General features: G+C 38.8%; 1 protein-coding gene and 1 pseudogene across 2 annotated transcripts; both read right to left on the reverse strand.

Moving 5' to 3' along the window:
• Positions 1 to 10,114: 10,114 nt before the first annotated feature.
• On the reverse strand, positions 10,115 to 11,879 carry LOC122661009 (pentatricopeptide repeat-containing protein At5g08510-like). 2 transcript variants are annotated; one of them, XM_043856302.1, is made up of 2 exons: positions 10,916 to 11,879; positions 10,115 to 10,793 (listed from the first exon to the last, which is right to left on the reverse strand). In XM_043856302.1, the coding sequence occupies exons 1-2, from the start codon at positions 11,861 to 11,863 to the stop codon at positions 10,173 to 10,175; spliced, it is 1,569 nt and encodes a 522-aa protein (XP_043712237.1). In that variant the 5' UTR covers positions 11,864 to 11,879; the 3' UTR covers positions 10,115 to 10,172. The 2 variants fall into 2 exon arrangements, with proteins under 2 accessions (XP_043712237.1, XP_043712238.1); XM_043856303.1 differs by having other exon boundaries at positions 10,115 to 10,788; positions 10,911 to 11,879.
• A 3,077-nt stretch (positions 11,880 to 14,956) lies between these two features.
• Positions 14,957 to 16,773, reverse strand: LOC122661175 (annotated as a pseudogene).
• Between the last annotated feature and the right edge of the window lie 6,667 nt (positions 16,774 to 23,440).

Consider the following 23,440-nt stretch of genomic DNA (forward strand, 5'->3'; position numbering starts at 1 on the left):
TGCCTAAACCTTTTTGGGCAGATGCTGTTTTGACTAATGTTACCTTATTAACTGCATGCTTTCCTCTGTTTTACTTGGTTGTATTCCTTATTCTTTGTTATTTCCTTCTATGCCTTTGTTTGTTTTACTACCCTGTGTATTTGGTAGTGTTTGCTTCATTTGTGATCATCATCCTAGTGATTCAAAATTGGATCCTAAAGCTCATAAGTGGTTTTTTGTTGGTTATTCCCGCACCCAGAAGGGTTATCATTGTTACTCCTTTGACTTACAGAAATACTTTGTTACTGTTGATGTTTCCTTCTTTGAATCCACCCCTTACGATGTATCTTCTTTTACTGTTTCTGAGTTGGATGATGATCTTCCCGTTTATGTTGTTCAATCTCTTGTTAACCCCGTTCCATAGGCTGCCTCATCACCGACACCTATTGTGTTCCAAAGTCACCAATGAAAAGTATAGGCCCCACCCATTTCGGCTGCCTCTGCTCCAGCTACTTCTTCCTTGGAACCTTCTTCTGATCTTGATACTCCTATTACTCATCGTAAAGGTGTTCGGAGTTGTAACCAGCACCCCATTTCTAATTTTGTGTTCTATTCTGGTTTGTCTTCTACCTTCCATCCGTGTTTGAATACTGTTGAAAATCATCATATTCCTAAGTCTGTTGCAAAGGCATTATCTATTACTGGTTGGAGGATTGTGCTATGAATGAAGAACTGTTGGCGTTGGAGAAAAATCAGATCTGGGATCTTGTTTCCTAAATACCACCACAGATATGAGCAGGTATGGTTCTTTGGATGATTGGATAGAGTTTGGATGGGTGCAAGGTCATTGACCGGAGGTGGTACTTTTGATGGCCAAGGCACTGCATTATGGCCCTTCAATACTACCAGTGCCGGTATGGTTCTTCCACATTGTTGTGCGCCTGCGCTTAACTGCAAGAGCTTCAAAGGGAAGGATGGGAATGTGCAGAAGAGGTGGAGTATGCCGCAAAGAAGTAGAGAGAGAAAAGAGAGAAAGCGGGGAGAGAGATAAGTGGAAAGATAAAGTCGGAGAGGAGAGAAAGTCGGGAGATTATTAGCCAGAGGTGGGGCTGCAATTATTATTAATTTGTATTAGATTTCTTTTCTTTTCTATTGTTAACCAAACACTAAGAAATTGTGTTCTTTTTATCTTTTCTTTTCATTTCTTTTCTTTTCTATTCAAGATTCTTTTTTCTTTTCTTTTCTATTCATTTCTATCCAACCAAACACAACCCTAGTCTGTTTTAGTTTGATTCTTTTATATGGTAGCTTCCTATTGGCTGGTAACTTTCCTAGGGCCAATATGATTCAGCCTTTCTGTTTCTATAAAAGCATTGTAGGTGTTAAACCATCCCAACATTTTTTATTATGACTAAAAATGTGGATTTGCTGCTCAACTTCTGTGAGACTCAGATTAATGGCTGTGGGATGCTAGGAGGGTCGGTGGGATTCTGATTAAGGATTGGATGTGAGTTACAAGTCATATGATTCTATATTTTCTTCTTATTTTTCTTTTTCATTAACCCTTCAAGTACAGTTTTTGTTTTGTTTATGGTATTCCAATATTTTAAAACTCTTCTATTTTGGGATCAATACATCTGGGATTTCAGTTGTGATCTCAGAGCCATCAACTGCATGTAATTCAAAACCTGCCCACAGTTTCAGTTTTAGGACAGAGGTCAATTGATTAGAGTCCCATAAATTTGGAACTCTTCCAATCAATTTCAGTCTCTGTTTAAGCCATTAAATTCCTTTTGAATCACATGTTAGTTGTTGGTAGATATGATTACTGTTTTATTACTGATATTAAACTTCAAATCTGATCTGTTATAAGTCCTAAAGCATTGTTTTTAAATTCTTCAATCGACCTACAGGGTTTTGGGTATCCTACCTCAAGTAGGACACTACCATATGTCTCATATTTTGATATCTTGTTTACTAGTCTAAGAACTGCTGTTAACTAGAATCATACCTACATCAGTTCATCATTTGCTGAGATATCAGAGTTCCTAGTTCTTACAATGTTAAGTTACTAGTTCTGTAACAGTGCTGGTTCTTGAGATCCAACTATTGGATCGAGCCCATCTTTTGAAGAGTTGTTCCTTCCTATGTTATCAACTTCATATCAAATTTCACATTTATCTGAGTTGCTGATCTATTATTATTAATTATTCTAGAATTCTGGTTATTGTCACGTTATTATGATCCTAGTTAATCTGAGCAAGGTTTAAAATCTCGTTTCATTTTGGTGTTTCGGTCTGACCGAAATTTCCGAGATACTGCTCGAAATTTCGTCGAAATAAGGTATTTTTTCTTCGAGTTTTGCTTGGCCATTTGTAGGTGTAAAATGTCAAAATGACCGAGATTTCCGAAATTTCCGAAACGAGATGACCGAAATTTTCGAAATATTGCATTTTTTCAATTCGATGTTACATTTCGTTTCGACTTGACCGAAATATTCAAAATTTTGACCGAAACGAAACGAGTTTTTGAACTATGAATCTGAGTGATGTAGATCACAGGTCCATGTGTAGCCGCTGGAACAAGCCCCAAAACTAACCCAGTGTAATTGTAGGATTCAAGTTCTGCGAGAGGCAGCCTGGTCTGATGATGTGGCAAGTTTTGTAGGTTCAATGGAGCATCACATAAGGCAGACCCAGTCAAAGAGAAGCACGAAGAAGAGAAGAGACCAAGATAGAATTTTAAAAAATACTGTTCACGTGAACAGTACCACGAGTTACTGTTCATGTGACACTGTTCACATGAATAGTGATTTGGGGTGATATGGATAGCTGGTGAAGATTGAATGCAACGTGAAGACTAATTTGCAAGTTGTGGAGGACTCCTACAGCTACTATAATTAATTTTTTAGATAGTTTTTAATTATGAAATTATTTAGTTATTTTATGTAATTAGAGTTAGAGATAATTTAGGATTCTTTTCTTTATTTGTTTACTCAGATTTGGTGGGCCCATGACAGCTTGCGTGGAGTACTTTGAATCCAAAAGGGTTGCTGCCTTGGGTGGAGTTTTAGAGGTTTATTATTTAGATTAGGAATTGGAGTTTTATTTTAATTGGACTATTGTTTGGAGAAAAAAAAGAGAGATTTTTGGTTTTTGAAACCATGACATGCTGTGAGATGCCCAGGCTGAGATAGCCAACCCCACCTATCCCGATCCCCCTTCTTCTATCTATCCATCTTCTCCATTCTCTATTTTCTTCTTTGTTTATATTCTGGTTTTTATTGCAATTCCCTGCAAATCTGAGATCAACCGATTGAAGAAAGCTTCTTCATTGAAGACTTCACGATCCTCCTGTAGAATTAGTTGCAGCCTAACTTCTTCTACATTAGAAAAGGAGCGGGGGAAGGATGGACGTCTCTGTTGGAGTTTGGGAGGAGTCTTCCCCACATGCAAAGCAGAGAGAGGGAGAGAAAGACAGGGTATTTTTGTCATTTAAAAAAATACTTTAATAGTAGATATATATATACACACACACACACACATATATCAATGGAGGCCCATGGACCTTGTAGCATAGGATCATGTCTAAGTTGTTAGGGTTAGGGTTTTAAGCACAAGGTTGCTTAAAGCATTACACCCTGAGTATCTAGTTTGGAATACCCAGACTGCTGCCTCCAGCTAGTATATATAGGAAAACTAGGGTTTAGGTCAGATGGACTAATTACTAAATTGCCCCTCACAGCCTGGGCATTAATACAAGTAGGATTATATTAGAACATATAAAGGGATATTACATAAATACCCTTACAATCTCCTCCTATGTTCTACATATATCCATTACACATGTATAGGAACCATTGTTCAATCAGTAATTGAATCAATATAAATTGAATATCAATAATCCAATAAATCAAATAAGAAATAAGTAAACTTCAAGAAATAAAACAAAGGTTTTAGATCAAAACTAAACCCAACAATAAATCCAAAGTTCCACATGCAAGTGGCTAAACCAAAAGAAATAATCAAAAGGAAAAGTCCTTGCAATCCATGTGACTTTACTCATCAAGTAAGTCATCCTCATCGAGATCCAGATTCAACCGTTCTCCTCCATCTTCGCCATTCTCTGTAATTTGTCAAATATGAATTTCATAAGATATTATGAATTCAATCATTTGCACAATAGTATCTAGTTCAACAATAAGAACTTAGTACATTTCATATATGGTTGAAGGTAAATCAAAAAACAATAAGCATCATCATCAAGTTTCTTTACAAGAACTCGATCCTATATAGTCTCTATCATAAGGACCATACCATGTTTCCATTTGGAATACTGTATTCGTCATATCAGTCATAGATTTATGTTGTATCATCAAATTTGGAATGGTACACCATACTATGAAAGACATGTCATCAAATTTGGAATGACATAAAGACTAGCACAATATCATTGAAACATATCAGACATTTTTCATATTCCTTTGTGGAATAACAAAGTAAGGAGACTTCACATGAAAATTTGCTACACCATCAAGTTTGGAATGGTTTCACAAACCCCCATACTTAGTAACCTAACTAAGTTATCTGAAACATGTAAACTGTCCCGAATGCTTACCAAGGCTAGATGAGATTCGAATAATTCAAAATAATATTGGGTTAGGTTAAGACCTGACTAAATGGTCTTTAACCCCATCTCCCCTGTAGTTTTGAATGTTCGATCTTTGTTCAATCCCTTTGTAAGGGCATCTGCCGTATTATCCTTCGATCTCACATCAATCAAAGTGATAATCCCTTGTTCTGTTCTATAATTCAACATAGCCTGTTTCAGCCTGATGTGTCTCCTCTTACCATTAAAGAGTGAGTTATTCACAATCGTCTTGGTTGCTTGATTATCACAGAATATAGATATAGAGTTTAACTTAAAACTCCTCAATGGAATATCCATGATCAGATCCTTTATCCACTCTGCTTCATCTCCCGCAGAAGCTAGAGCATAAAGTTCCGATTCCATAGATGACAGAGCAATACTAGTCTGTCTTTTGGATTTTCAGACTACATGCTCCTCCTAGTGTAAATACATAACCACTGGTGGATCTCTGCTTCTCCCAAATCGAGCACCAAGATGCATCGAATATCCTTCCAAAGTTGGAGGATGTCCATTATAACATAAAGCATAACCTTGAGTACCCTTAAGGTATCTCATCACCTCGATAGGGCATCCCAATGCTTTTTTCCAGGATTACTAGTGAAACGACTCAGCATGCCTACCGTAAAGGCTATGTCTGGCCTAGTACAACTCATTGCATACATGAGACTACCAATCAGTTTAGAATAATCTAACTGATTCACGATGTCACCTGTGTTAGGTTTCAACCGTTTGTTATAGTCATAGGGTGTCTCAATCGGTTTACAATCACTGTATCCCCAACTAGAAAGTAGCTTCTCAATGTAATGAGTCTGACTAAGGGTGATCCCTTGCTCACTGAAGCTTACTCTCATCCCAAGAATGGTCTCTACCACACCAAGATCTTTCATGTCGAATTCTTTGGACAAGATTTCTTTAATGTCACTCACTACAGAGAGATCAGAACCTAGAATCAACATGTCGTCAAAATACAAGCAAATAATCGCGACCTTGTTTGACTCAGACAAAAAATAAAGGCACTTATCCGAGTTGCTGGTTTGAAAACCAAAGCTCTTTACTGTCTTGTCAAAATTCTCATGCCACAATTTAGGTGCTTGTTTAAGACCATAGAGAGATTTGTTTAATTTACAAACTCTTTTTTCAGAACCTTCCATGACAAACCCTTCAGGTTGGTTCATGTAGATTTCTTCTGTTAGGTCTCCATTAAGGAAAGCCGTTTTTACATCCATTTGATGCACAACATAGTGCTCAGTAGATGCTATGGCAAGAAGAATCCTTATTGTTGCCAAATGGCAGACCGGGGAGTAGATGTCAAAATAATCTATCCCTCTCACCTGTTTATAGCCCTTAGCTACTAATCGTGCTTTATACCTGGCTATAGACCCATCCGGATTAATTTTCTTCTTCAGTACCCACTTACACCCTATTGTCTTGGCCCCTCTAGGCAGATCAACAAGGTGCCAGGTCTCATTCTGCATTAAAGAGCTCATTTCCTCATCAATGGCTTCTTTCCATAACAGGGAGTCCCTAGATCTCATCGCTTCCTTATAGGTGGATGGATCAGCCTCTAAATGGTAGGTCACAAAATCCTCACCAAAATTCTTGGGTACTCGATCTCTAGTAGATACTCTTCTAGATTCTGATTCAAGGAGCATTGTGGGAGTAGTGTCAGAAACAATTGGTTCAGATTCCAAAGGTGATTCTGTAACCACTTCAGTCAAACCAGGCAAGGTCAGGCCTTTATCTCTAAGGAATTTATCCTCAAAGAATATAGCATCCCTAGATTCTATCACCACATTGGTTGATAGATCCAAAAACCGGTCTGCAGCACTGTCTTCTGCACAACCTAGATATACACAAGTGTTTGTTCTAGTTCCCACCTTAGGTCTCCTAGGGTCTTGTATCCTAACATAAGCTATACAGCCCCAAACCTTAAGAGTGTCATATCTACAGGGATGATTATGCCATAGTTCATAAGGTGTAGAAGTCAGTTTTGAATGTGGTAGTCTATTTAGAATGTGATTTGCAGTCAACACTGCTTCTCCCCAATAGCAAGAGGGCATACCAGCTGTCAATAACATGGAGTTTAACATCTCTGTTAACGTCCTGTTCTTTCTTTCAGCTATGCCATTTGATTGAGGTGAGTAAGGAGCAGTAGTTTCAAGGATTATGCCTGCAGAGGCACAGAATTCCTTGAACTCTGTCAATTTGTATTCTCCTCCCCTATCACTTCTAAATCTTTTAATTTTCAAGTTCAACTGATTTTCTACCCTATTCTTGAAAATTTTAAATTTTTCAAAAGCTTCATCTTTAGATTTTAACAGGTATAAATGACAGTATCTAGAAAAATCGTCTATAAATGTTATCAAATACTTCCGACCTCCTCTAGTTGTGTAGCTTTTAAAGTCACAAATGTCAGAATGTATAAGTTCAAGAAGTTGAGTGCTCCTAGAAACCGGTCTGAACGGTTTTCTAGTTATTTTAGTTTGAGCACACACTTCACATCTGTTAAATCTAATTGAAGTGTCTAATGGTAAATTATGAGTTTTAGCTAGTTTGAGCATTTTCCTATAGTTCACATGTCCTAACCTACAATGTAGTATTTTGGGATCAAGTGAATTATGGTTAACCTGGTTTATTGTCTCATTAGCTAAACTCAACCTAAACATACCATTCAAATTATAAGCACATCCAAAATAAAAGGAGTTAACAGACAATGTTACTCTACCACTACTAAAAGTAATAGACATGCCAGCATCAAGCAAAATTCCAATGGAAATTAAATTCTTTTCAAAACCAGGAAAGATTTTAACATTTTTCAAAGTTAATATTTTACCTGATGATAGAACCAGGTTCACTGTCCCTTGTTGAGCCACTTCCACGACGTCTCCATTTGCAATGATGCGTCTCTACGCTACTTGAACAACATCGTGAGCAGGTCCTTGCTATTGCAAACATGACAAGTCGCTCCGAGTCTAACCACCAATCAAGATGTCTCGCCAACCCCTTACCCTTGCCAACCATGGCAACAAAGTTAGTAGGCTCGGTCTTGTCCACCGCATGTGAACTTCCTTCGTGGTGTGTCGTGTTCCCTTTCTTAGGACCCCTACACTCGATGCATAGTGACCCCACTTTCCACAGTTGCGGCACTTGCCCCTCTTTTTAAAATTAGTCTTTTTGGCCTCCAACTGTTGGGGTTCTTTCTTAGGTGGCTTGGACTGCCTAGGATATTTCTTGGGTTGTGAAACCAAATTGGCAGATGCCTGTTGTTGTTTCACCATCTCCAAGTTATTCCTGGCTCTGTTCTCATCTTCGATTCTAATGAACCGTTTGAGATCATCCAGCCCCACTTGTGTTTTCTTTCTGTGCATCTCAGTTTTAAAGGAATGCCAGGTAGAGGGTAACTTAAAGATAATTGCACCCACTAAGAATGCATCAACAACGGGGATGTTTTATTGGTTCAATTTTGTTCTCAAGTTCTCAAAGTCTGTTACTTGTGGAAGTATCTCCTTATCTTCTTGAAACTTGAAGTCCATAAACTTGTCAACCAAGTGAGTTTTTGATAGGTCCTCCTCCTTTTTGAATTGGGCTTCTATGTTTTCCCAAATCTCTGTTGCAGTCTCATATTTACTATAGGTCTCTGCCAGCCTATCTGACAGGCAGTTCAATAGGTAGTCTTTGCAAAAGTCTTCGTCACTTATCCATTGGGCTTCAGTTAGGTCCGTACAATCAGAAAATTTATTTACTACAGTGTAGAAAATATTGAGGTACTTCAGTCCAAACTGAGTCCTCCTTTTCCAAGAACTGAACTCAGAGCCACTAAAGCTTTCCAATTTGATCATCTCAATTGGAACAGCATGTTTCTCCATTGTTAAGTGATTTGTTTATATGTCCAAGTAAAAACTTAAATAAAAAATAAATACTTCAAAGAACAATCACACCTGAGATGGAGAACCCTGGATTCAGACGGCGAAAGAAAAGATCGCGATAGTGCGACGACGTCGGCGTTGGTGCTGACTCTAATGGTGTAGATCCGATTTGATTTTGTACAGCCGAAATCAAGAGGAAATAAGATTCTCACAAGTTCTTTTAACTTCTGACTTTTGTTTTGTCTTTTTCTACCCTTCCTTTGTTTTTTTTTTTTTTTTTTTTTTTTCAATGGTCAAATCAAAGGAAATAGAAAATAGCAAACTTTCTGCCAACGAATTTTGCAAAAGTCCCTTTCTCTCTCTTCTTTTTGATCAAATCAACAATACTTTTTCTTTTTTTTTTTCAATCAAACTGTCAAATCAAGAGAAGGTTTGAAAAAACCTTACGGTCAAAAGAGTAATTTCTCTTGACAAAGGTTTGGACAAAGAAGGCTTTCGGCCAAAAGAGGGATTCTCTCTCAGAATCGAAATGAAACTTTAAAGTTAAGGAATTCCAACGCTACCAAGACCAAAACCCCGAATAAGTCACTGCTTGTATTCGGTTGAAATAGGAATAACCTCTACCCACCACGTGATGAGACGCTATAGAGCCGCCGTAGTTGGCAACGACGATTGCTATCGAGGTGAGAAGTTCTTCTTTGTGGGTGGAGCCCGCCACACTTTAGTTGTTTTTTTTTTTTTTTCAAACAAAAAACAAACGAACAACCAGAAAACTTTTGGTTACCAAAGCTTCTGGATAAAGAGGAATAAATCCTGCAGACTTGAACGATGAGCGGCGCCAAATCTGATCTCCAAAGTTGATCGTATAAGAACCGCCCCGGTGATTCCAATCTCCAAGGTCGATCACACAAACTCTAATGCTTTAAGATTGTTAGGGTTAGGGTTTTAAGCACAAGGTTGCTTAAAGCATTACACCCTGAGTATCTAGTTTGGAATACCCAGACTGCTGCCTCCAGCTAGTATATATAGGAAAACTAGGGTTTAGGTCAGATGGGCTAATTACTAAATTGCCCCTCACAGCCTGGGCATTAATACAAGTAGGATTATATTAGAACATATAAAGGGATATTACATAAATACCCTTACATAAGTTAGTTTATCGTTTATCTTTGTCTTTCTTATCTTTCCTATTGTAATTAGACTTTATGATTAGCTAAGTAGAGTTGTGTCTTGATTCTAGTTTGTAGTAGGTCTCTTGTTCATTTTAATATAAATAAGAATGTGGCTGGTGTGATAGAACTACTTTCTATAACACAGCCTTCCTCCATCTTCTTTCTCTCTTTCTCTGGTTTTGTTTAGTTCTGATATACTTAGTTTGCAATAATAGCAATGAAAAATGGAGGTAATAAAAGTAGCATAAAGCGAAATATTACCTCAAGACACAAGGATGTCCAACAATTATCTCCAGTTCAACCATACTTTTTCTTTTTTTTTGGGGGGGGGGGGGGGGTGTTACTCTTTTTTCTTGACATAATTCACTTTGCTATAACACCATGATGTTGTAGCAATATGCCATATTATAGGCTGCATGTTGACATACCATCAATTCGTATAATCTGTTGGTATGAGAAAGGCAATGTCATAGACCTTTTTATCGAGAAATTCATTCAGAGCATGCTAGAATTGACCTTCCATTATACAGTCATTCTCAACATCAGAATCAAAATTCATCAAGCACCCAAGTAGCTTCATCTTTGCTGAAATCTCATCTAACAGTTCATAAATCTCATTAGATCTTGGATGTGATCTATCCTCAACAATAAACTGGTGAAGGCATCCATTCTCTTCAATTACACTATATCCTGCTGCCTTTGTAACTTGGTTGCACTTCATACGCTTCCTCACTTTTGCAACGCCATCCCATTGACCTGTTGATGCATATATATTTGCAAGGATCACATAGTTCCCTGCATTCCATGGCTCAAGATCAAAGAGAGACTCTGCCGCTTTTTCAGCCAGCTGAACAGAACCATGGAAACTACAAGCCCCCAATAGAGTCCCCCATATCACTGCATCAGGCTTCATTGGCATGCTCTTTATCAGAGCATAAGCTTCTTTCAACTCCCCAGCACGACCTAAGAGATCAACCATGCACCCATAGTGTTCCAATTTTGGAGTTATAGAGAAGTCTCTCTCCATAGATTCAAATAATTTTCGCCCTTGTGCAAGCAACCCTCCATGAGTGCATGCCAAAAGAAGTCCCACGAATGTAATGTCATCTGGTGCAGTCCCATTTATCTGGTATTTAATAATCAAGTTAAAATCTATACATAGGCAGGACACAGGAATGCTAATGGACTTGTGGGATTACAAAATTGCTAAATAGAAAAAGAATAAAATCACGCAGAGAAACTACTTACCAGCATTCCATCAAAGAGCTCTAGACCCTCTTTCCACCTACCATGGATGGCCAAGCCCATGATCATTGTATTCCAGCAGCACAAATTCCTTCCACTACCAATCTCATCAAACATCCTTCTTGCTTTATCTATTCTACCACACTTTGCATACATCTCCAACAACCCATGACTCACAAAAACATTTCTCATGAACCCATTCTCTCTAGCATACCCTTCAATCTTCTCACCTATCTCCAATGCCCCAAGATTAGCACAAGCTGGAAGGACACTTGCTATGGTCACAAAATTTGGCCTTGCATCCTTCTTCTCCATCATCTCTATAAACAACGCAAGGGCCTCCTCATACTGTCCATTTTGAGAATAACCAGATATCATGCCAGTCCAAGAAACCACATTCCTTGAAGGCATCGACGCAAACAATTCTCTTGCTTCTGCTAACTTCCCGCATCTTGCATAACCCGTGACCATTGAGTTCCATGAGGGTATATCTCTCTCGCTCATTTCATTAAAAACCTGGCGTGCTGAGGCTAACAAGCCTGATTTTGAATACATGTCAATCATAGCTGTCAAGATAAACTGATCATACTCCAACCCAAATTTTATGAACTGGGTATGGAGCATTTGGCCTTGTCGAAGTGAGGAGAGCGAAGCATATGCAGTGAAGAGGAAGGTAAAAGTATGTGGGTTCGGTGGGCAACATTCCTGGCGCATCCGCTTGTAAAGGGAGAAACAGAGTTCAAAAGGTCCATGAGAGGAATAAGCTTGGATGAGTTTGTTATACAGGAAGCCACTTGGTTTGGGAATAAGATTGAACAGTGCCTGGGCATATGGGATGTCAGGAATTTGAAGTAGCTTGGTAATGAGGAATTTTGTTTGGTCAATGCCATTTCTAAGGGTATGAGCATGTATTTGCTTCAGATGGTTCATAAAAATCTTGTCATTCCACATTTCTCCAGAATTTTTTAACCAAAATTACATATTCATTGGTTGGCCGGCCTTAGTCTGTTTTCAGCATTGATTAATTGATCTTGTATCTTAATCAGAGAGTTTATACCATAGTTAGCACAAACGGGAATGGAAAAAAAAACGGAGTTTATGGTACGGGTTTTAAACAGAGAGATTATTAGCTAATATACCTAACACTGATCAAACTTGATTACAGTATAAAAGTATTAACTTCATGCAACATGTTAACATTTCTCATACAGTAGTATTAAGGAAAACAACCAAGCCAGCACCTCATTGAGAAATTCAATTAACAGAACGTTCTAGCATAAACGAATACTGAACATACAACTTAATTCTGTTTTCTTTTATATAGGGTAAAGAGATCCTCTACAACAAAATCCTCAAAAGTACCCTGGGAGTAAATGGGCAAAATGTAACACAGTCGAATAAAACACAGAAGCATGTAGGGTGGGTCTCCAAGATCGTGAATGGGAAAACTTCAAGCATTATCCAATTCCATCTAAAAAAAAAATATGTCAATCTGTAATTTTTTACAAAAACAAGAGACAATAAGACATTCCTATACCTATTGAGTCATTGGAAGGGAAATGGCTTCAGATGCCGCAGGGAAATAGAAGGGATCGCCACAGGGGAGCATGGTTTCAGGTTTCAGCAACAATTGTATAGTCGCAGGGAAGGTAAATGGCTTCAGCCGCTGAGAATTTCCTCACTTCCTTCGTCCTCTCATCCTCCTTCTCCTCTCTCTCTCTCTCTCTCTATTTGATCTCTGGTTTAGTTGTTCCTGCTGAATCCATATTAGTTGTTCCGATTAATCAGTAGATATGATTACTGTTTTATTACGGATATTAAACTTCAAATCTGATCTGTTATAAGTCCTAAAGGGCATTGTTTTTAAATTCTTCATTCGACCTACAGGGTTTTGGGTATCCTACCTCAAGTAGGACACTACCATATATGTCTCATATTTTGATATCTTGTTTACTAGTCTAAGAACTGCTGTTAACTAGAATCATCCCTACATCAGTTCATCATTTGCTGGGATATCAGAGTTCCTAGTTCTTAAAATGTTAAGTTACTAGTTCTGTAACAGTGCTGGTTCTTGAGATCCAACTATTGGATCGAGCCCATCTTTTGAAGAGTTGTTCCTTCCTATGTTATCAATTTCATATCAAATTTCACATTTATCTGAGTTGCTGGTCTATTATTATTAATTATTCTGGAATTCTGGTTATTGTCACGTTATTGTGATCTTAGTTAATCTGAGGAAGGTTTAAAATCTCGTTTCGTTTTGGTGTTTCGGTCTGATCGAAATTTTCAAGATACCGAAATTTCTTTGAAATTTCGTCAAAATAAGATATATTTTCTATGAGTTTCGCTTGGCCATTTGTAGGCGTAAAATGCCAAAATGACCGAGATTTCCGAAACGAGTTCGAAATATTGCATTTTTTCAATTTGAAGTTACATTTCGTTTCAACTCGACCGAAATACTCGAAATATTCAAAACTTCGACCAAAACGAAACGAGTTTTTGAACTATGAATCTGAGTGATGTAGATCACAAGTCCATGTGTAGCAGCAGGAGCAAGCCCCAAAACTAACCCAGTGTAGTTGTAGGATTCAAGATCTGGGAGAGGCAGCCTGGTCTGATGATGTGGCAAGTTTTGTAGGTTCGATGGAGCATCACATAAGGCAGACCCAGTCCAAAGAGAAGCACGAAGAAGAGAAGGCACAAGATAGAATTAAAAAAAATTACTGTTCATGTGACACTGTTCACATGAATACTGATTTGGGGTGATATGGATAGCTAGTGGAGATTGAATGCAATGTGAAGACTAATTTGCAAGTTGTGGAGGACTCCTACAGCTACTATAATTAATTTTTTAGATAGTTTTTAATTATGAAATTATTTAGTTATTTGATGTAATTAGAGTTAGAGATAATTTAGGATTCTTTTCTTTATTTGTTTACACAGATTTGGTGGACCCATGACAGCTTGCGTGGAGTACTTCGAATCCAAAAGGGTTGCTGCCTTGGGTGGGGTTTTAGAGGTTTATTATTTAGATTAGGAATTGGAGTTTTATTTTAATTGGACTTTTGTTTTGAGATATTTCTAGAAGAACCTAGGATGTAATCAATTAAATAATAAAAGAAAGCTGCTGGATTTCAGTAGCCAATGAATTGAAAGGAAAAAAAGAGATTTTTGGTTTTTGAAACCATGATATGCTGTGAGATGCCCAGGCTGAGATAGCCAACCCCACCTATCCCTATCCCCCTTCTTCTATCTATCCATCTTCTCCATTCTCTATTTTCTTCTATGTTTATATTCTGGTTTTTATTGCAATTCCCTGCAAATCTGAGATCAACCGATCGAAGAAAGCTTCTTCATTGAAGACTTTACAATCCTCCTGCAGAATTAGTTGCAGCCTAACTTCTTCTACATTAGAAAAGGAGCGGGGGAAGGATGGACGTCGCTGTTGGAGTTTGGGAGGAGTCTTCCCCACATGCAAAGCAGAGAGAGGGAAAGAAAGACAGGGTATTTTTGTCAGTTAAAAAAATACTTTTATAGTAAATATATATATATATATATACACACACACATATATACCAATGGAGGCCCATGGACCTTGTAGCATAGGATCATGTCTAAGTTAGTTTATCATTTATCTTTGTCTTTCTTATCTTTCCTATTGTAATTAGACTTTATGATTAGCTAAGTAGAGTTGTATTTTGATTCTAGTTTGTAGTAGGTCTCTTGTTCATTTTCATATAAATAAGAATGTGGCTGGTGTGATAGAACTACTTTCTATAACACAGCCTCCCTCCATCTTCTCAATCCCTTCCATCTTCTTTCTCTCTTTCTCTGGTTTTGTTTAGTTCTGATATACTTAGTTTACAATAATAGCAATGAAAAATGGAGGTAATAAAAGTAGCATAAAGCGAAATATTACCTCAAGACACAAGGATGTGCAACAATAATCTCCAGTTCAACTATACTTTATTTTTTTTTTTGGGTGGGGGAGGTGGTTACTCTTTTTTCTTGACATAATTCACTTTGCTATAACACCATGATGTTGTAGCAAACTATGCCATATTATAGGCTGCATGTTGACATAGCATCAATTCGTAAAATCTGTTGGTATGAGAAAGGAAATGTCATAGACCTTTTTATCGAGAAATTCATTCAGAGCATGCTAGAATTGACCTTCCATTATACAGTCATTCTCAACATCAGAATCAAAATTCATCAAGCACCCAAGTAGCTTCATCTTTGCTGAAATCTCATCTAACAGTTCATAAATCTCATTAGATCTTGGATGTGATCTATCCTCAACAATAAACTTGTGAAGGCATCCATTCTCTTCAATTACACTATATCCTGCTGCCTTTGTAACTTGGTTGCACGTCACACGCTTCCTCACTTTTGCAACGCCATCCCATTGACCTGTTGATGCATATATATTTGCAAGGATCACATAGTTCCCTGCATTCTATGGCTCAAGATCAAAGAGAGACTCTGCCGCTTTTTCAGCCAGCTGAACAGAACCATGGAAACTACAAGCCCCCAATAGAGTCCCCCATATTACTGCATCAGGCTTCATTGGCATGCTCTTTATCAGAGCATAAGCTTCTTTCAACTCCCCAGTACGACCTAAGAGATCAACCATGCACCCATAGTGTTCCAATTTTGGAGTTATAGAGAAGTCTCTCTCCATAGATTCAAATAATTTTCGCCCTTGTGCAAGCAACCCTCCATGAGTGCATGCTAAAAGAAGTCCCACGAATGTAATGTCATCTGGTGCAGTCCCATTTATCTGGTATTTAATAATCAAGTTAAAATCTATATATAGGCAGGACAGAGGAATGCTAATGGACTTGTGCGATTACAAAATTGCTAATAAGAAAAGGAATAAAATCACGCAGAGAAACTACTTACCCGCATTCCATCAAAGAGCTCTAGACCCTCTTTCCACCTACCATGGATGGCCAAGCCCATGATCATTGTATTCCAGCAGCACAAATTCCTTCCACTACCAATCTCATCAAACATCCTTCTTGCTTTATCTATTCTACCACACTTTGCATACATCTCCAACAACCCATGACTCACAAAAACATTTCTCATGAACCCATTCTCTCTAGCATACCCTTCAATCTTCTCACCTATCTCCAATGCCCCAAGATTAGCACAAGCTGGAAGGACACTTGCAATGGTCAAAAAATTTGGCCTTGCGTCCTTCTTGTCCATCATCTCTATAAACAATGCAAGGGCCTCCTCATACTGTCCATTTTGAGAATAACCAGATATCATGCCAGTCCAAGAAACCACATTCCTTGAAGGCATCGACGCAAACAATTCTCTTGCTTCTGCTAACTTCCCGCATCTTGCATAACCCGTGACCATTGAGTTCCACGAGGGTATATCTCTCTCGCTCATTTCATTAAACACCTGGCATGCTGAGGCTAACAAGCCTGATTTAGCATATATGTCAATCATAGCTGTCAAGATAAACTGATTATACTCCAACCCAAATTTAATGAACTGGGTATGGAGCATTTGGCCTTGTCGGAGTGAGGAGAGTGAAACTTAGGCAGTGAAGAGGAAGGTAAAAGTATGTGGGTTCGGTGGGCAACGTTCTTGGCGCATCCGCTTGTAAAGGGAGAAACAGAGTTCAAAAGGTCCATGAGAGGAATAAGCTTGGACAATTTTGTTATACAGGAAGCCACTTGGTTTGGGAATAAGATTGAACAGTGCCTGGGCATATGGGATGTTAGGAATTTGAAGTAGCTTGGTAATGAGGAATTTTGAATGGTCAATGCCATTTCTAAGGGTATGAGCATGTATTTGCTTTAGATGGTTCACAAAAATCTTGTCATTCCACATTTCCCCAGAATTTTTTTAACTAAAATTACATATTCATCGGTTGGCTGGCCTTAGTCTATTTTCAGCATTGATTAATTGATCTTGTATCTTAATCAGAGAGTTTATACCATAGTTAGCAAAAACGGGAATGGAAAAAAAAACGGAGTTTATGGTACGGGTTTTAAACGGAGAGATTATTAGCTAATATACCTAACACTGATCAAACTTGATTACAGTATATAAGTATTAACTTCATGCAACATGTTAACATTTCTCATACAGTAGTATTAAGGAAAACAACCAAGCCAGCACCTCATTGAGAAATTCAATTTATAGAACGTTCTAGCATAAACGAATACTGAACATACAACTTAATTCTGTTTTCTTTTATATAGGGTAAAGAGCTCCTCTACAACAAAATCCTCAAAAGTACCCTGGGAGTAAATGGGCAAAATGTAACACAGTTGAATAAAACACAGAAGCATGTAGGGTGGGTCTCCAAGATCGTGAATGGGAATACTTCAAGCATTATCCAATTCCATCTAAAAAAAAAATATGTCATTCTGTAAATTTTTACCAAAACAAGAGACAATAAGACATTCCTATACCTATTGAGTCATTGGAAGGGAAATGGCTTCAGACGCCGCAGGGAAATAGAAGGGATCGCCACAGGGGAGCATGGTTTCAGGTTTCAGCAACAAATGTATAATCGCAGGGAAGGGAAATGGCTTCAGCCGCTGAGAATTTCCTCACTTCCTTCGTCCTCTCATCCTCTTTCTCCTCTCTCTCTCTCTCTCTATTTGATCTCTGGTTTAGTTGTTCTCCAGGAAACGGCTCGGCAGCGAAGGGAAAATAGGAAATGGAAGGGAGGAGGGGTATGCGAGTAGCAGGAGTGTCAATGGGTCGGGTTGGGCCGGGCTTGCCTAAACCCTAACCCTGACCCTAGAAACCTTAACCTAAACCCTGACCCTGACCCTGACCCAACCCTGGCAGGACCAAGAAACCCTCAACCCTGACCCATCCCTGTCAGGGTTTTCCCTAACCCGGACCGGCCCTACCCAGACCTTGACTTTATATTTTTTCAAAAAATGAAACATTGAAGGGTTTTACCTTGCCCATCAGTTTAGAACTCAAAGAAAAACTCCTCTGCAATGGAATTATATTGAGCCTTAGCTCTTGGTAGACAATCACAGAGATGAATCCTCAACATAAACCCAAAATTTAAGAGCTTAGCAAGCTCAAATCGATCCTCTAGAACTGAGAACAAAGATCCAATAATGCAGGAATAGAGAAGAATCAGCCATAGCTAGCGAAAATAGAGTGAACCTCTCTCAAATTTCAGATAGAAGAACTCCCACTCATCTCTCTGAAAATTTCACTCTAAGAACCCAGATTTTTCTCTCCACCTCAATTCTTCTCACATCCCAGATGTTCCAACCCCTAGGGGTTCTTCTTGCCTTCAATTTATAGCCTCTTACCGTGCACTGGGCGCCGATCTCGATCTTTGAATCTTTGATGGTGATTATCAACAGTTTTTGCACTGAAATCACCACAAAAAACAAAAACAAAACAGAGTAAAAACAAAACACTGTTTCTGGGCCAAATCTTCTTGTAGTAAAAAAGACAAGCCCCAAAAAACCTAGAAATTCCCAAAAATCTCAACAGGACCGAAAAAGTGCTAATAGCTATGACCCATGGAAATTGGTCAAATTACGAACAAATATTAACAGAAGGTGACCCTAGGTACCAGATGCAGCCCTTTTTCTCGTCTCTAATTCACTTGGCAACTATATCCCTTCAGCCACATATAATGTAAAATCAGAGGTCACTAATCCAGCCAGTTCAACAAAGATTTGGAAGTGAAGCTGACTGATGAAATGAACTAGATCTTCATTCTTACTTGTCATAAGCCTAACAGTGTGTCAAGTAGCACTTGCAGAGAACTCAAAACCTCATAAGAACAAGAAGATGAACACATCTTGTTCACCACCACCACCATCATCATCAACCACACCCATGTGTGTGTGCATACACATCCTGTTCACCACCATCATTAACATCTTCGAGGGAATATAAGTGTGTACCTGGAGGCCGTAGCGATTGATCGTCAAGGGAATCGATTCATCGAAGCAGCTAAAAGAAAGTGAAGGAAACTCATTACTCAGGGAAGGAGACTGAGGGAACTCAGGGAAAGTGAAAATGAAAACGAAGCGATAGCAGAGAAGGAGGAAGATGGAGGCACGAGCGTCGAGCCGCGGCTTTTCGGATCTGGATAAGTGAAAATGAAAAGGGATTTAGATTTTAAGGTTTACTATTGGCTTTTTGTCTTTTTCTTTATAATATATACATTGATATATAATATTATATACCTATAACTAATACAGGGTCGGGTCTGGGCCGGGCCGGGCTAAGCCAGAGGTCTTATCCCGGACCCGACCCGACCCTGCTAGGGTCAGCCAAAAACCCAACCCTAACCCGCCCTTCGGGCTGGTAGATCAGGGCGGGTTCGGGCCAGCCGGGCATTATTGACACCCCTAGCGAGTAGATTATGCGGGTTTCGGAGATTTTTTTTTTAAATGAGTAAAAATAAAATAAAATGACACTTTTGCCCTTTTGCCCTTTAATTAAAATTTTTTGGGAAGTAGTTCTCCGCCCGGGAGTGTAGCCTACGCCAGAACTCCCATGTGTCTATCTCTCTCCTCCTCAAAACAAAGGGGTAGAGATGTCTTTTCACATAAGGAGGAGAGAGATAGACTCATGGGAGTGCTAGCATAGGCCACACTCCCAGACAGAGAACTTTTTCCCAAATTTTTTTAAATGAATTTTTTTGCCAGATGCGTTTTTCCCTGTATTGTTGCCAATCATATGGCAAAACGCATTTTAAATGTGTTTTTTTTTTTTGGTAAACAAGTCTTTATTGAGGATAAGACATGCATAAACTCATGGAGGCAGTGAGGAACACAACTCACACAACCATGGAGAGGATAGGGGTCAATCAGTCGTGCATGTTAACGACAAAGCCCTCCTAGCCAAGGAGTTAGCAATGTTGTTAATCTCCCGTGGAATACAAACAAAACAACAAGATACAAAAGAAAAAGAAAGGTAAATGATGTCGTCCACTAGAGTCCGAATATGCAGAGGAGAAGCACTGCCACCATTCTTAATGTAGGTAATTACACTCCTATTATCATATTCAATCACAACCCTCTCAAAACCATTTGTGATCATCTCTTGCATCGCCAGCCGAACAACAAGAGTTTCACCAACCAAAATATCCGAGAAAGATGATGGACATGAGGTAGCTTTCAACGGCAAACCATTGTGGTCTCTACAAACCAAACCAACACCTGCCTTGTCCAAAGATACTGAATAACTAGCGTCACAGTTGCATTTCACCGTACATGCTACAGGCGCTATCCATTGGGGAGGTGATGCAACAGGTGTTGAAGGAGCAGAAAGGACAGCGATATGAATAGCACTATACTCGTGGAAAGCCCTCAACGCTGCTGAAATAACTTCAATAGGTTGTCAAATCTTGCGTCCAAAAACCAAATCATTCCTAGATAACCATATGTGCCAACAGAAAAAGCTACATAGAGTTATCAATGATCTAGATTCCTTCTTTCCCAAAGTGGAGAATGATTTCCATGCAGATGACCAATCCGAAAAATTCAAATTAGCATTCAATAAATAGTTAGAGCCAAGCGGACTACCAAACCACATTGCACGAGCATAGGAACACCCCAAGAGAACATGAGAAATGGTCTCACATTCACCACAACGTATACATAGTGGATCTGCATGTACATTGCGTCACATTAGAGCATCTTCAGTCGCAAGACCAGAGGTACAAGCACGCCATAAGAAGCGTTGAACCTTGGGAAAAGTTTGACATTTCCAAATTGACCTCCACACGGTTGATGATATAGTGCTCCAGGAATGTAATCTAGATGAAGTAGCATGAGATAGATGGCGAGCAGCTTCTTTATTAGAGAGAAGATGATAGGCACTGCGGACTGAGAAAACACCATTCTTACTCGCTACCCACACCAACTTATCAGGGCTATAAAAAATGGACAGATTAATATTGAATATCCCCTCAATATCAGTATCATTAAAATAGGCTGAAAGCACATCACTACGCCAAGTATGTGTTGCTTGATCAATAAGGTTTGAAACCGTCCTTAACCAAGGCAAATTTGGATTAGGAGAGGTGATCTTATAATCACAAGAAGTTGGAATCTAGGCATCAGACCAAATATTAACCTGAGAACCATTTCCAATACTCCAACATAAACCGTCAATCAACACCCTTTTCCCCTCCATGAGGCTTCTCCAACCCCAACTAAGACGCTGCCCACATGATGCTGCTAAAAAATCATGACGTGGAAAATAAATAGCCTTCAAAAATCGAAATAAAAGGCTATTTGGTTCAGACCATAATCTCCATGCCGCCTTTGATAGTAAAGCATTGTTATGAAGAGAGGGATCATGAAATCCCAATCCACCATTCTCCTTTGAAAGACATAGTCGCTCCCAAGAAATCCAATGCATCTTTGGTTTGCCATCAGTGTCACCCCAATAAAAATTAGAAGCCATTTGACCCGAGGATTTATGATATGAGGCTGGTAGTTTAAAATGCATACATGCATAGTTCAACATAGAAAATACTACAAATTTTAATAACACCTCTTTACCAGAATGTGTTAGAAGTTTAGACTTCCAACCTTCAACCCTTTGGCGCACCTTATTGGAGATATCTTGGAATAAGGTTGCCTTTGAAACACCAAAATCTATAGGGAGTCCCAAATACTTCTTTGGTCCCATATCCTTGAAAACCATCTTTTAATTCGAGGATGTGTATTTGGTGAAAAAGTCATACATGATTTCTTCACATTAATCGCCTGACCAAAAGCTTTACAATAAGTAGCCAAACAGGTCTTCAAAGTATATAACTCTTCCAACTTACCCTCAGCAAAAAGGAGACTATCGTCAGCAAACAAAAGATGAGTAATCGATGGAGCACGATTACGAACCCTTATGCCTTTAATATCCCCTGTAGTTTTAACCTTCTTAAGCAAACAACTCAAAGCATGTGGGCATAGAATAAACAAGGCTGGTGATAAAGGATCTCCTTGTCGAATTCCCCGTGAAGGAATAACAGTACCGTTTGGTGCTCCATTGATTAGAATTTGATAGGAAATAGAAGATATGCAAGCCATAACCATTTTAACCCAATGTGTAGAAAAACCCAACTTCAGGAGCATGTGTTGAATAAAAGGCCATTCCAACCTGTCATATGCTTTTTTCATGTCAAGCTTCAAAGCTACTAGTTTCTTCTTGTCCTTCTTCATTTTATTGATATAATGGAAGAGCTTGTGAGCAATCAATACATTATCAGAAATGGTCCTGTTAGGAATTTAAGCAAATTGATAGGGGGACACAATATCATCCAAAATGGACTTCAATCTTGATGCAATAATTTTTGTAACAACTGTACATAGAGCAATTGGCCTGAATTGATCAGGTAACTCAAGTTGTAAAGTCTTTGACACAAGACACACCAAAGTTTCACTCAATCTAGAAGGCATAACACCAGTTTCAAAGAAAGTTGTTAGAAATAAATAGAGATCATCCTTTATCATATCCCAGTACTTCTGAGAAAAGGCAGGTGGGGAACCATCAATACCAGGTGACTTGAGTGGGCTCATTGCAAACAGTGCATCTCGCATCTCATTTAAAGTAGGGGCCGCATAGAGCATGTCATTTATAGCATGTGAGATGCAAGTATCAACCGAATCCAAGACAATATCAAGCGAAGATAAATCAAGACCCTCTAAATGAAAGGCTGAATTGAAATGGTCGAGAACCTGCTAATATAATTGTTGATCAGTTTGAGTCCATTCTCCATTCGGCATCTTAAGCTGTAAGATCCGATTACAACTCCTCCTTTGCAAAGTAGAGGCGTGGAAAAAACCAGTATTTCTGTCCCCTTCTTTCAACCAAGAGATTCTAGGCTTTTGCCTCCATAGTTTCTCTTCATTAGCAAGAGCATCATCAAGCTAACGCTTGAGAGATTGAAGTTCAGAATTAATAGCATTAGTTAAAGGCAAACTTTGTAATCTAGTAATCTCAGAAGTGAGATTAGTGATATGACTTTGAACATGACCAAATACCTCCTTATTCCACCGAATATAATCATGTCTACAATCATTCAGTTTCTGATCCAAGATAGAGGATGGAGAACCTGAAACATAAGTAGACCAAGCAGTACTAGCAACAAGTGGACAATCAGGGTGTTTAAACCAAATGGACTCAAAACGAAAGGGTTGTTTTCCTCCAAAATGCCGCCCATCTGTGTTAATAAAAATAGGTGAGTGATCTGACCCAATTTTTGTTTTTGTTGTGACAAAAACATCTTCAAATTTCAACCTCCAAGCTTGATTACATAATGCACGGTCTAAACAAACTTGTACATTAGCATCACTAGTACGCCTATTACACTAAGTAAATTGGGGTCCATGACACCCCAAATCCATCAACGAACATTCATCTAGCATACCTTGAAAAAGGGACATATCCCTAGAGTCAGCCCTCCTCTCTTCTCCTGCCAAGTGAGATGGGAATTAAAATCCCCAAATAAAAGCCATGGCAGAGTTCGTTGTACTCCAATGGAAATCAAAGAATTTCAAACAT

This window comes from Telopea speciosissima, chromosome 5 (assembly GCF_018873765.1).
Source record: "Telopea speciosissima isolate NSW1024214 ecotype Mountain lineage chromosome 5, Tspe_v1, whole genome shotgun sequence".
Lineage (NCBI taxonomy): Eukaryota > Viridiplantae > Streptophyta > Magnoliopsida > Proteales > Proteaceae > Telopea > Telopea speciosissima.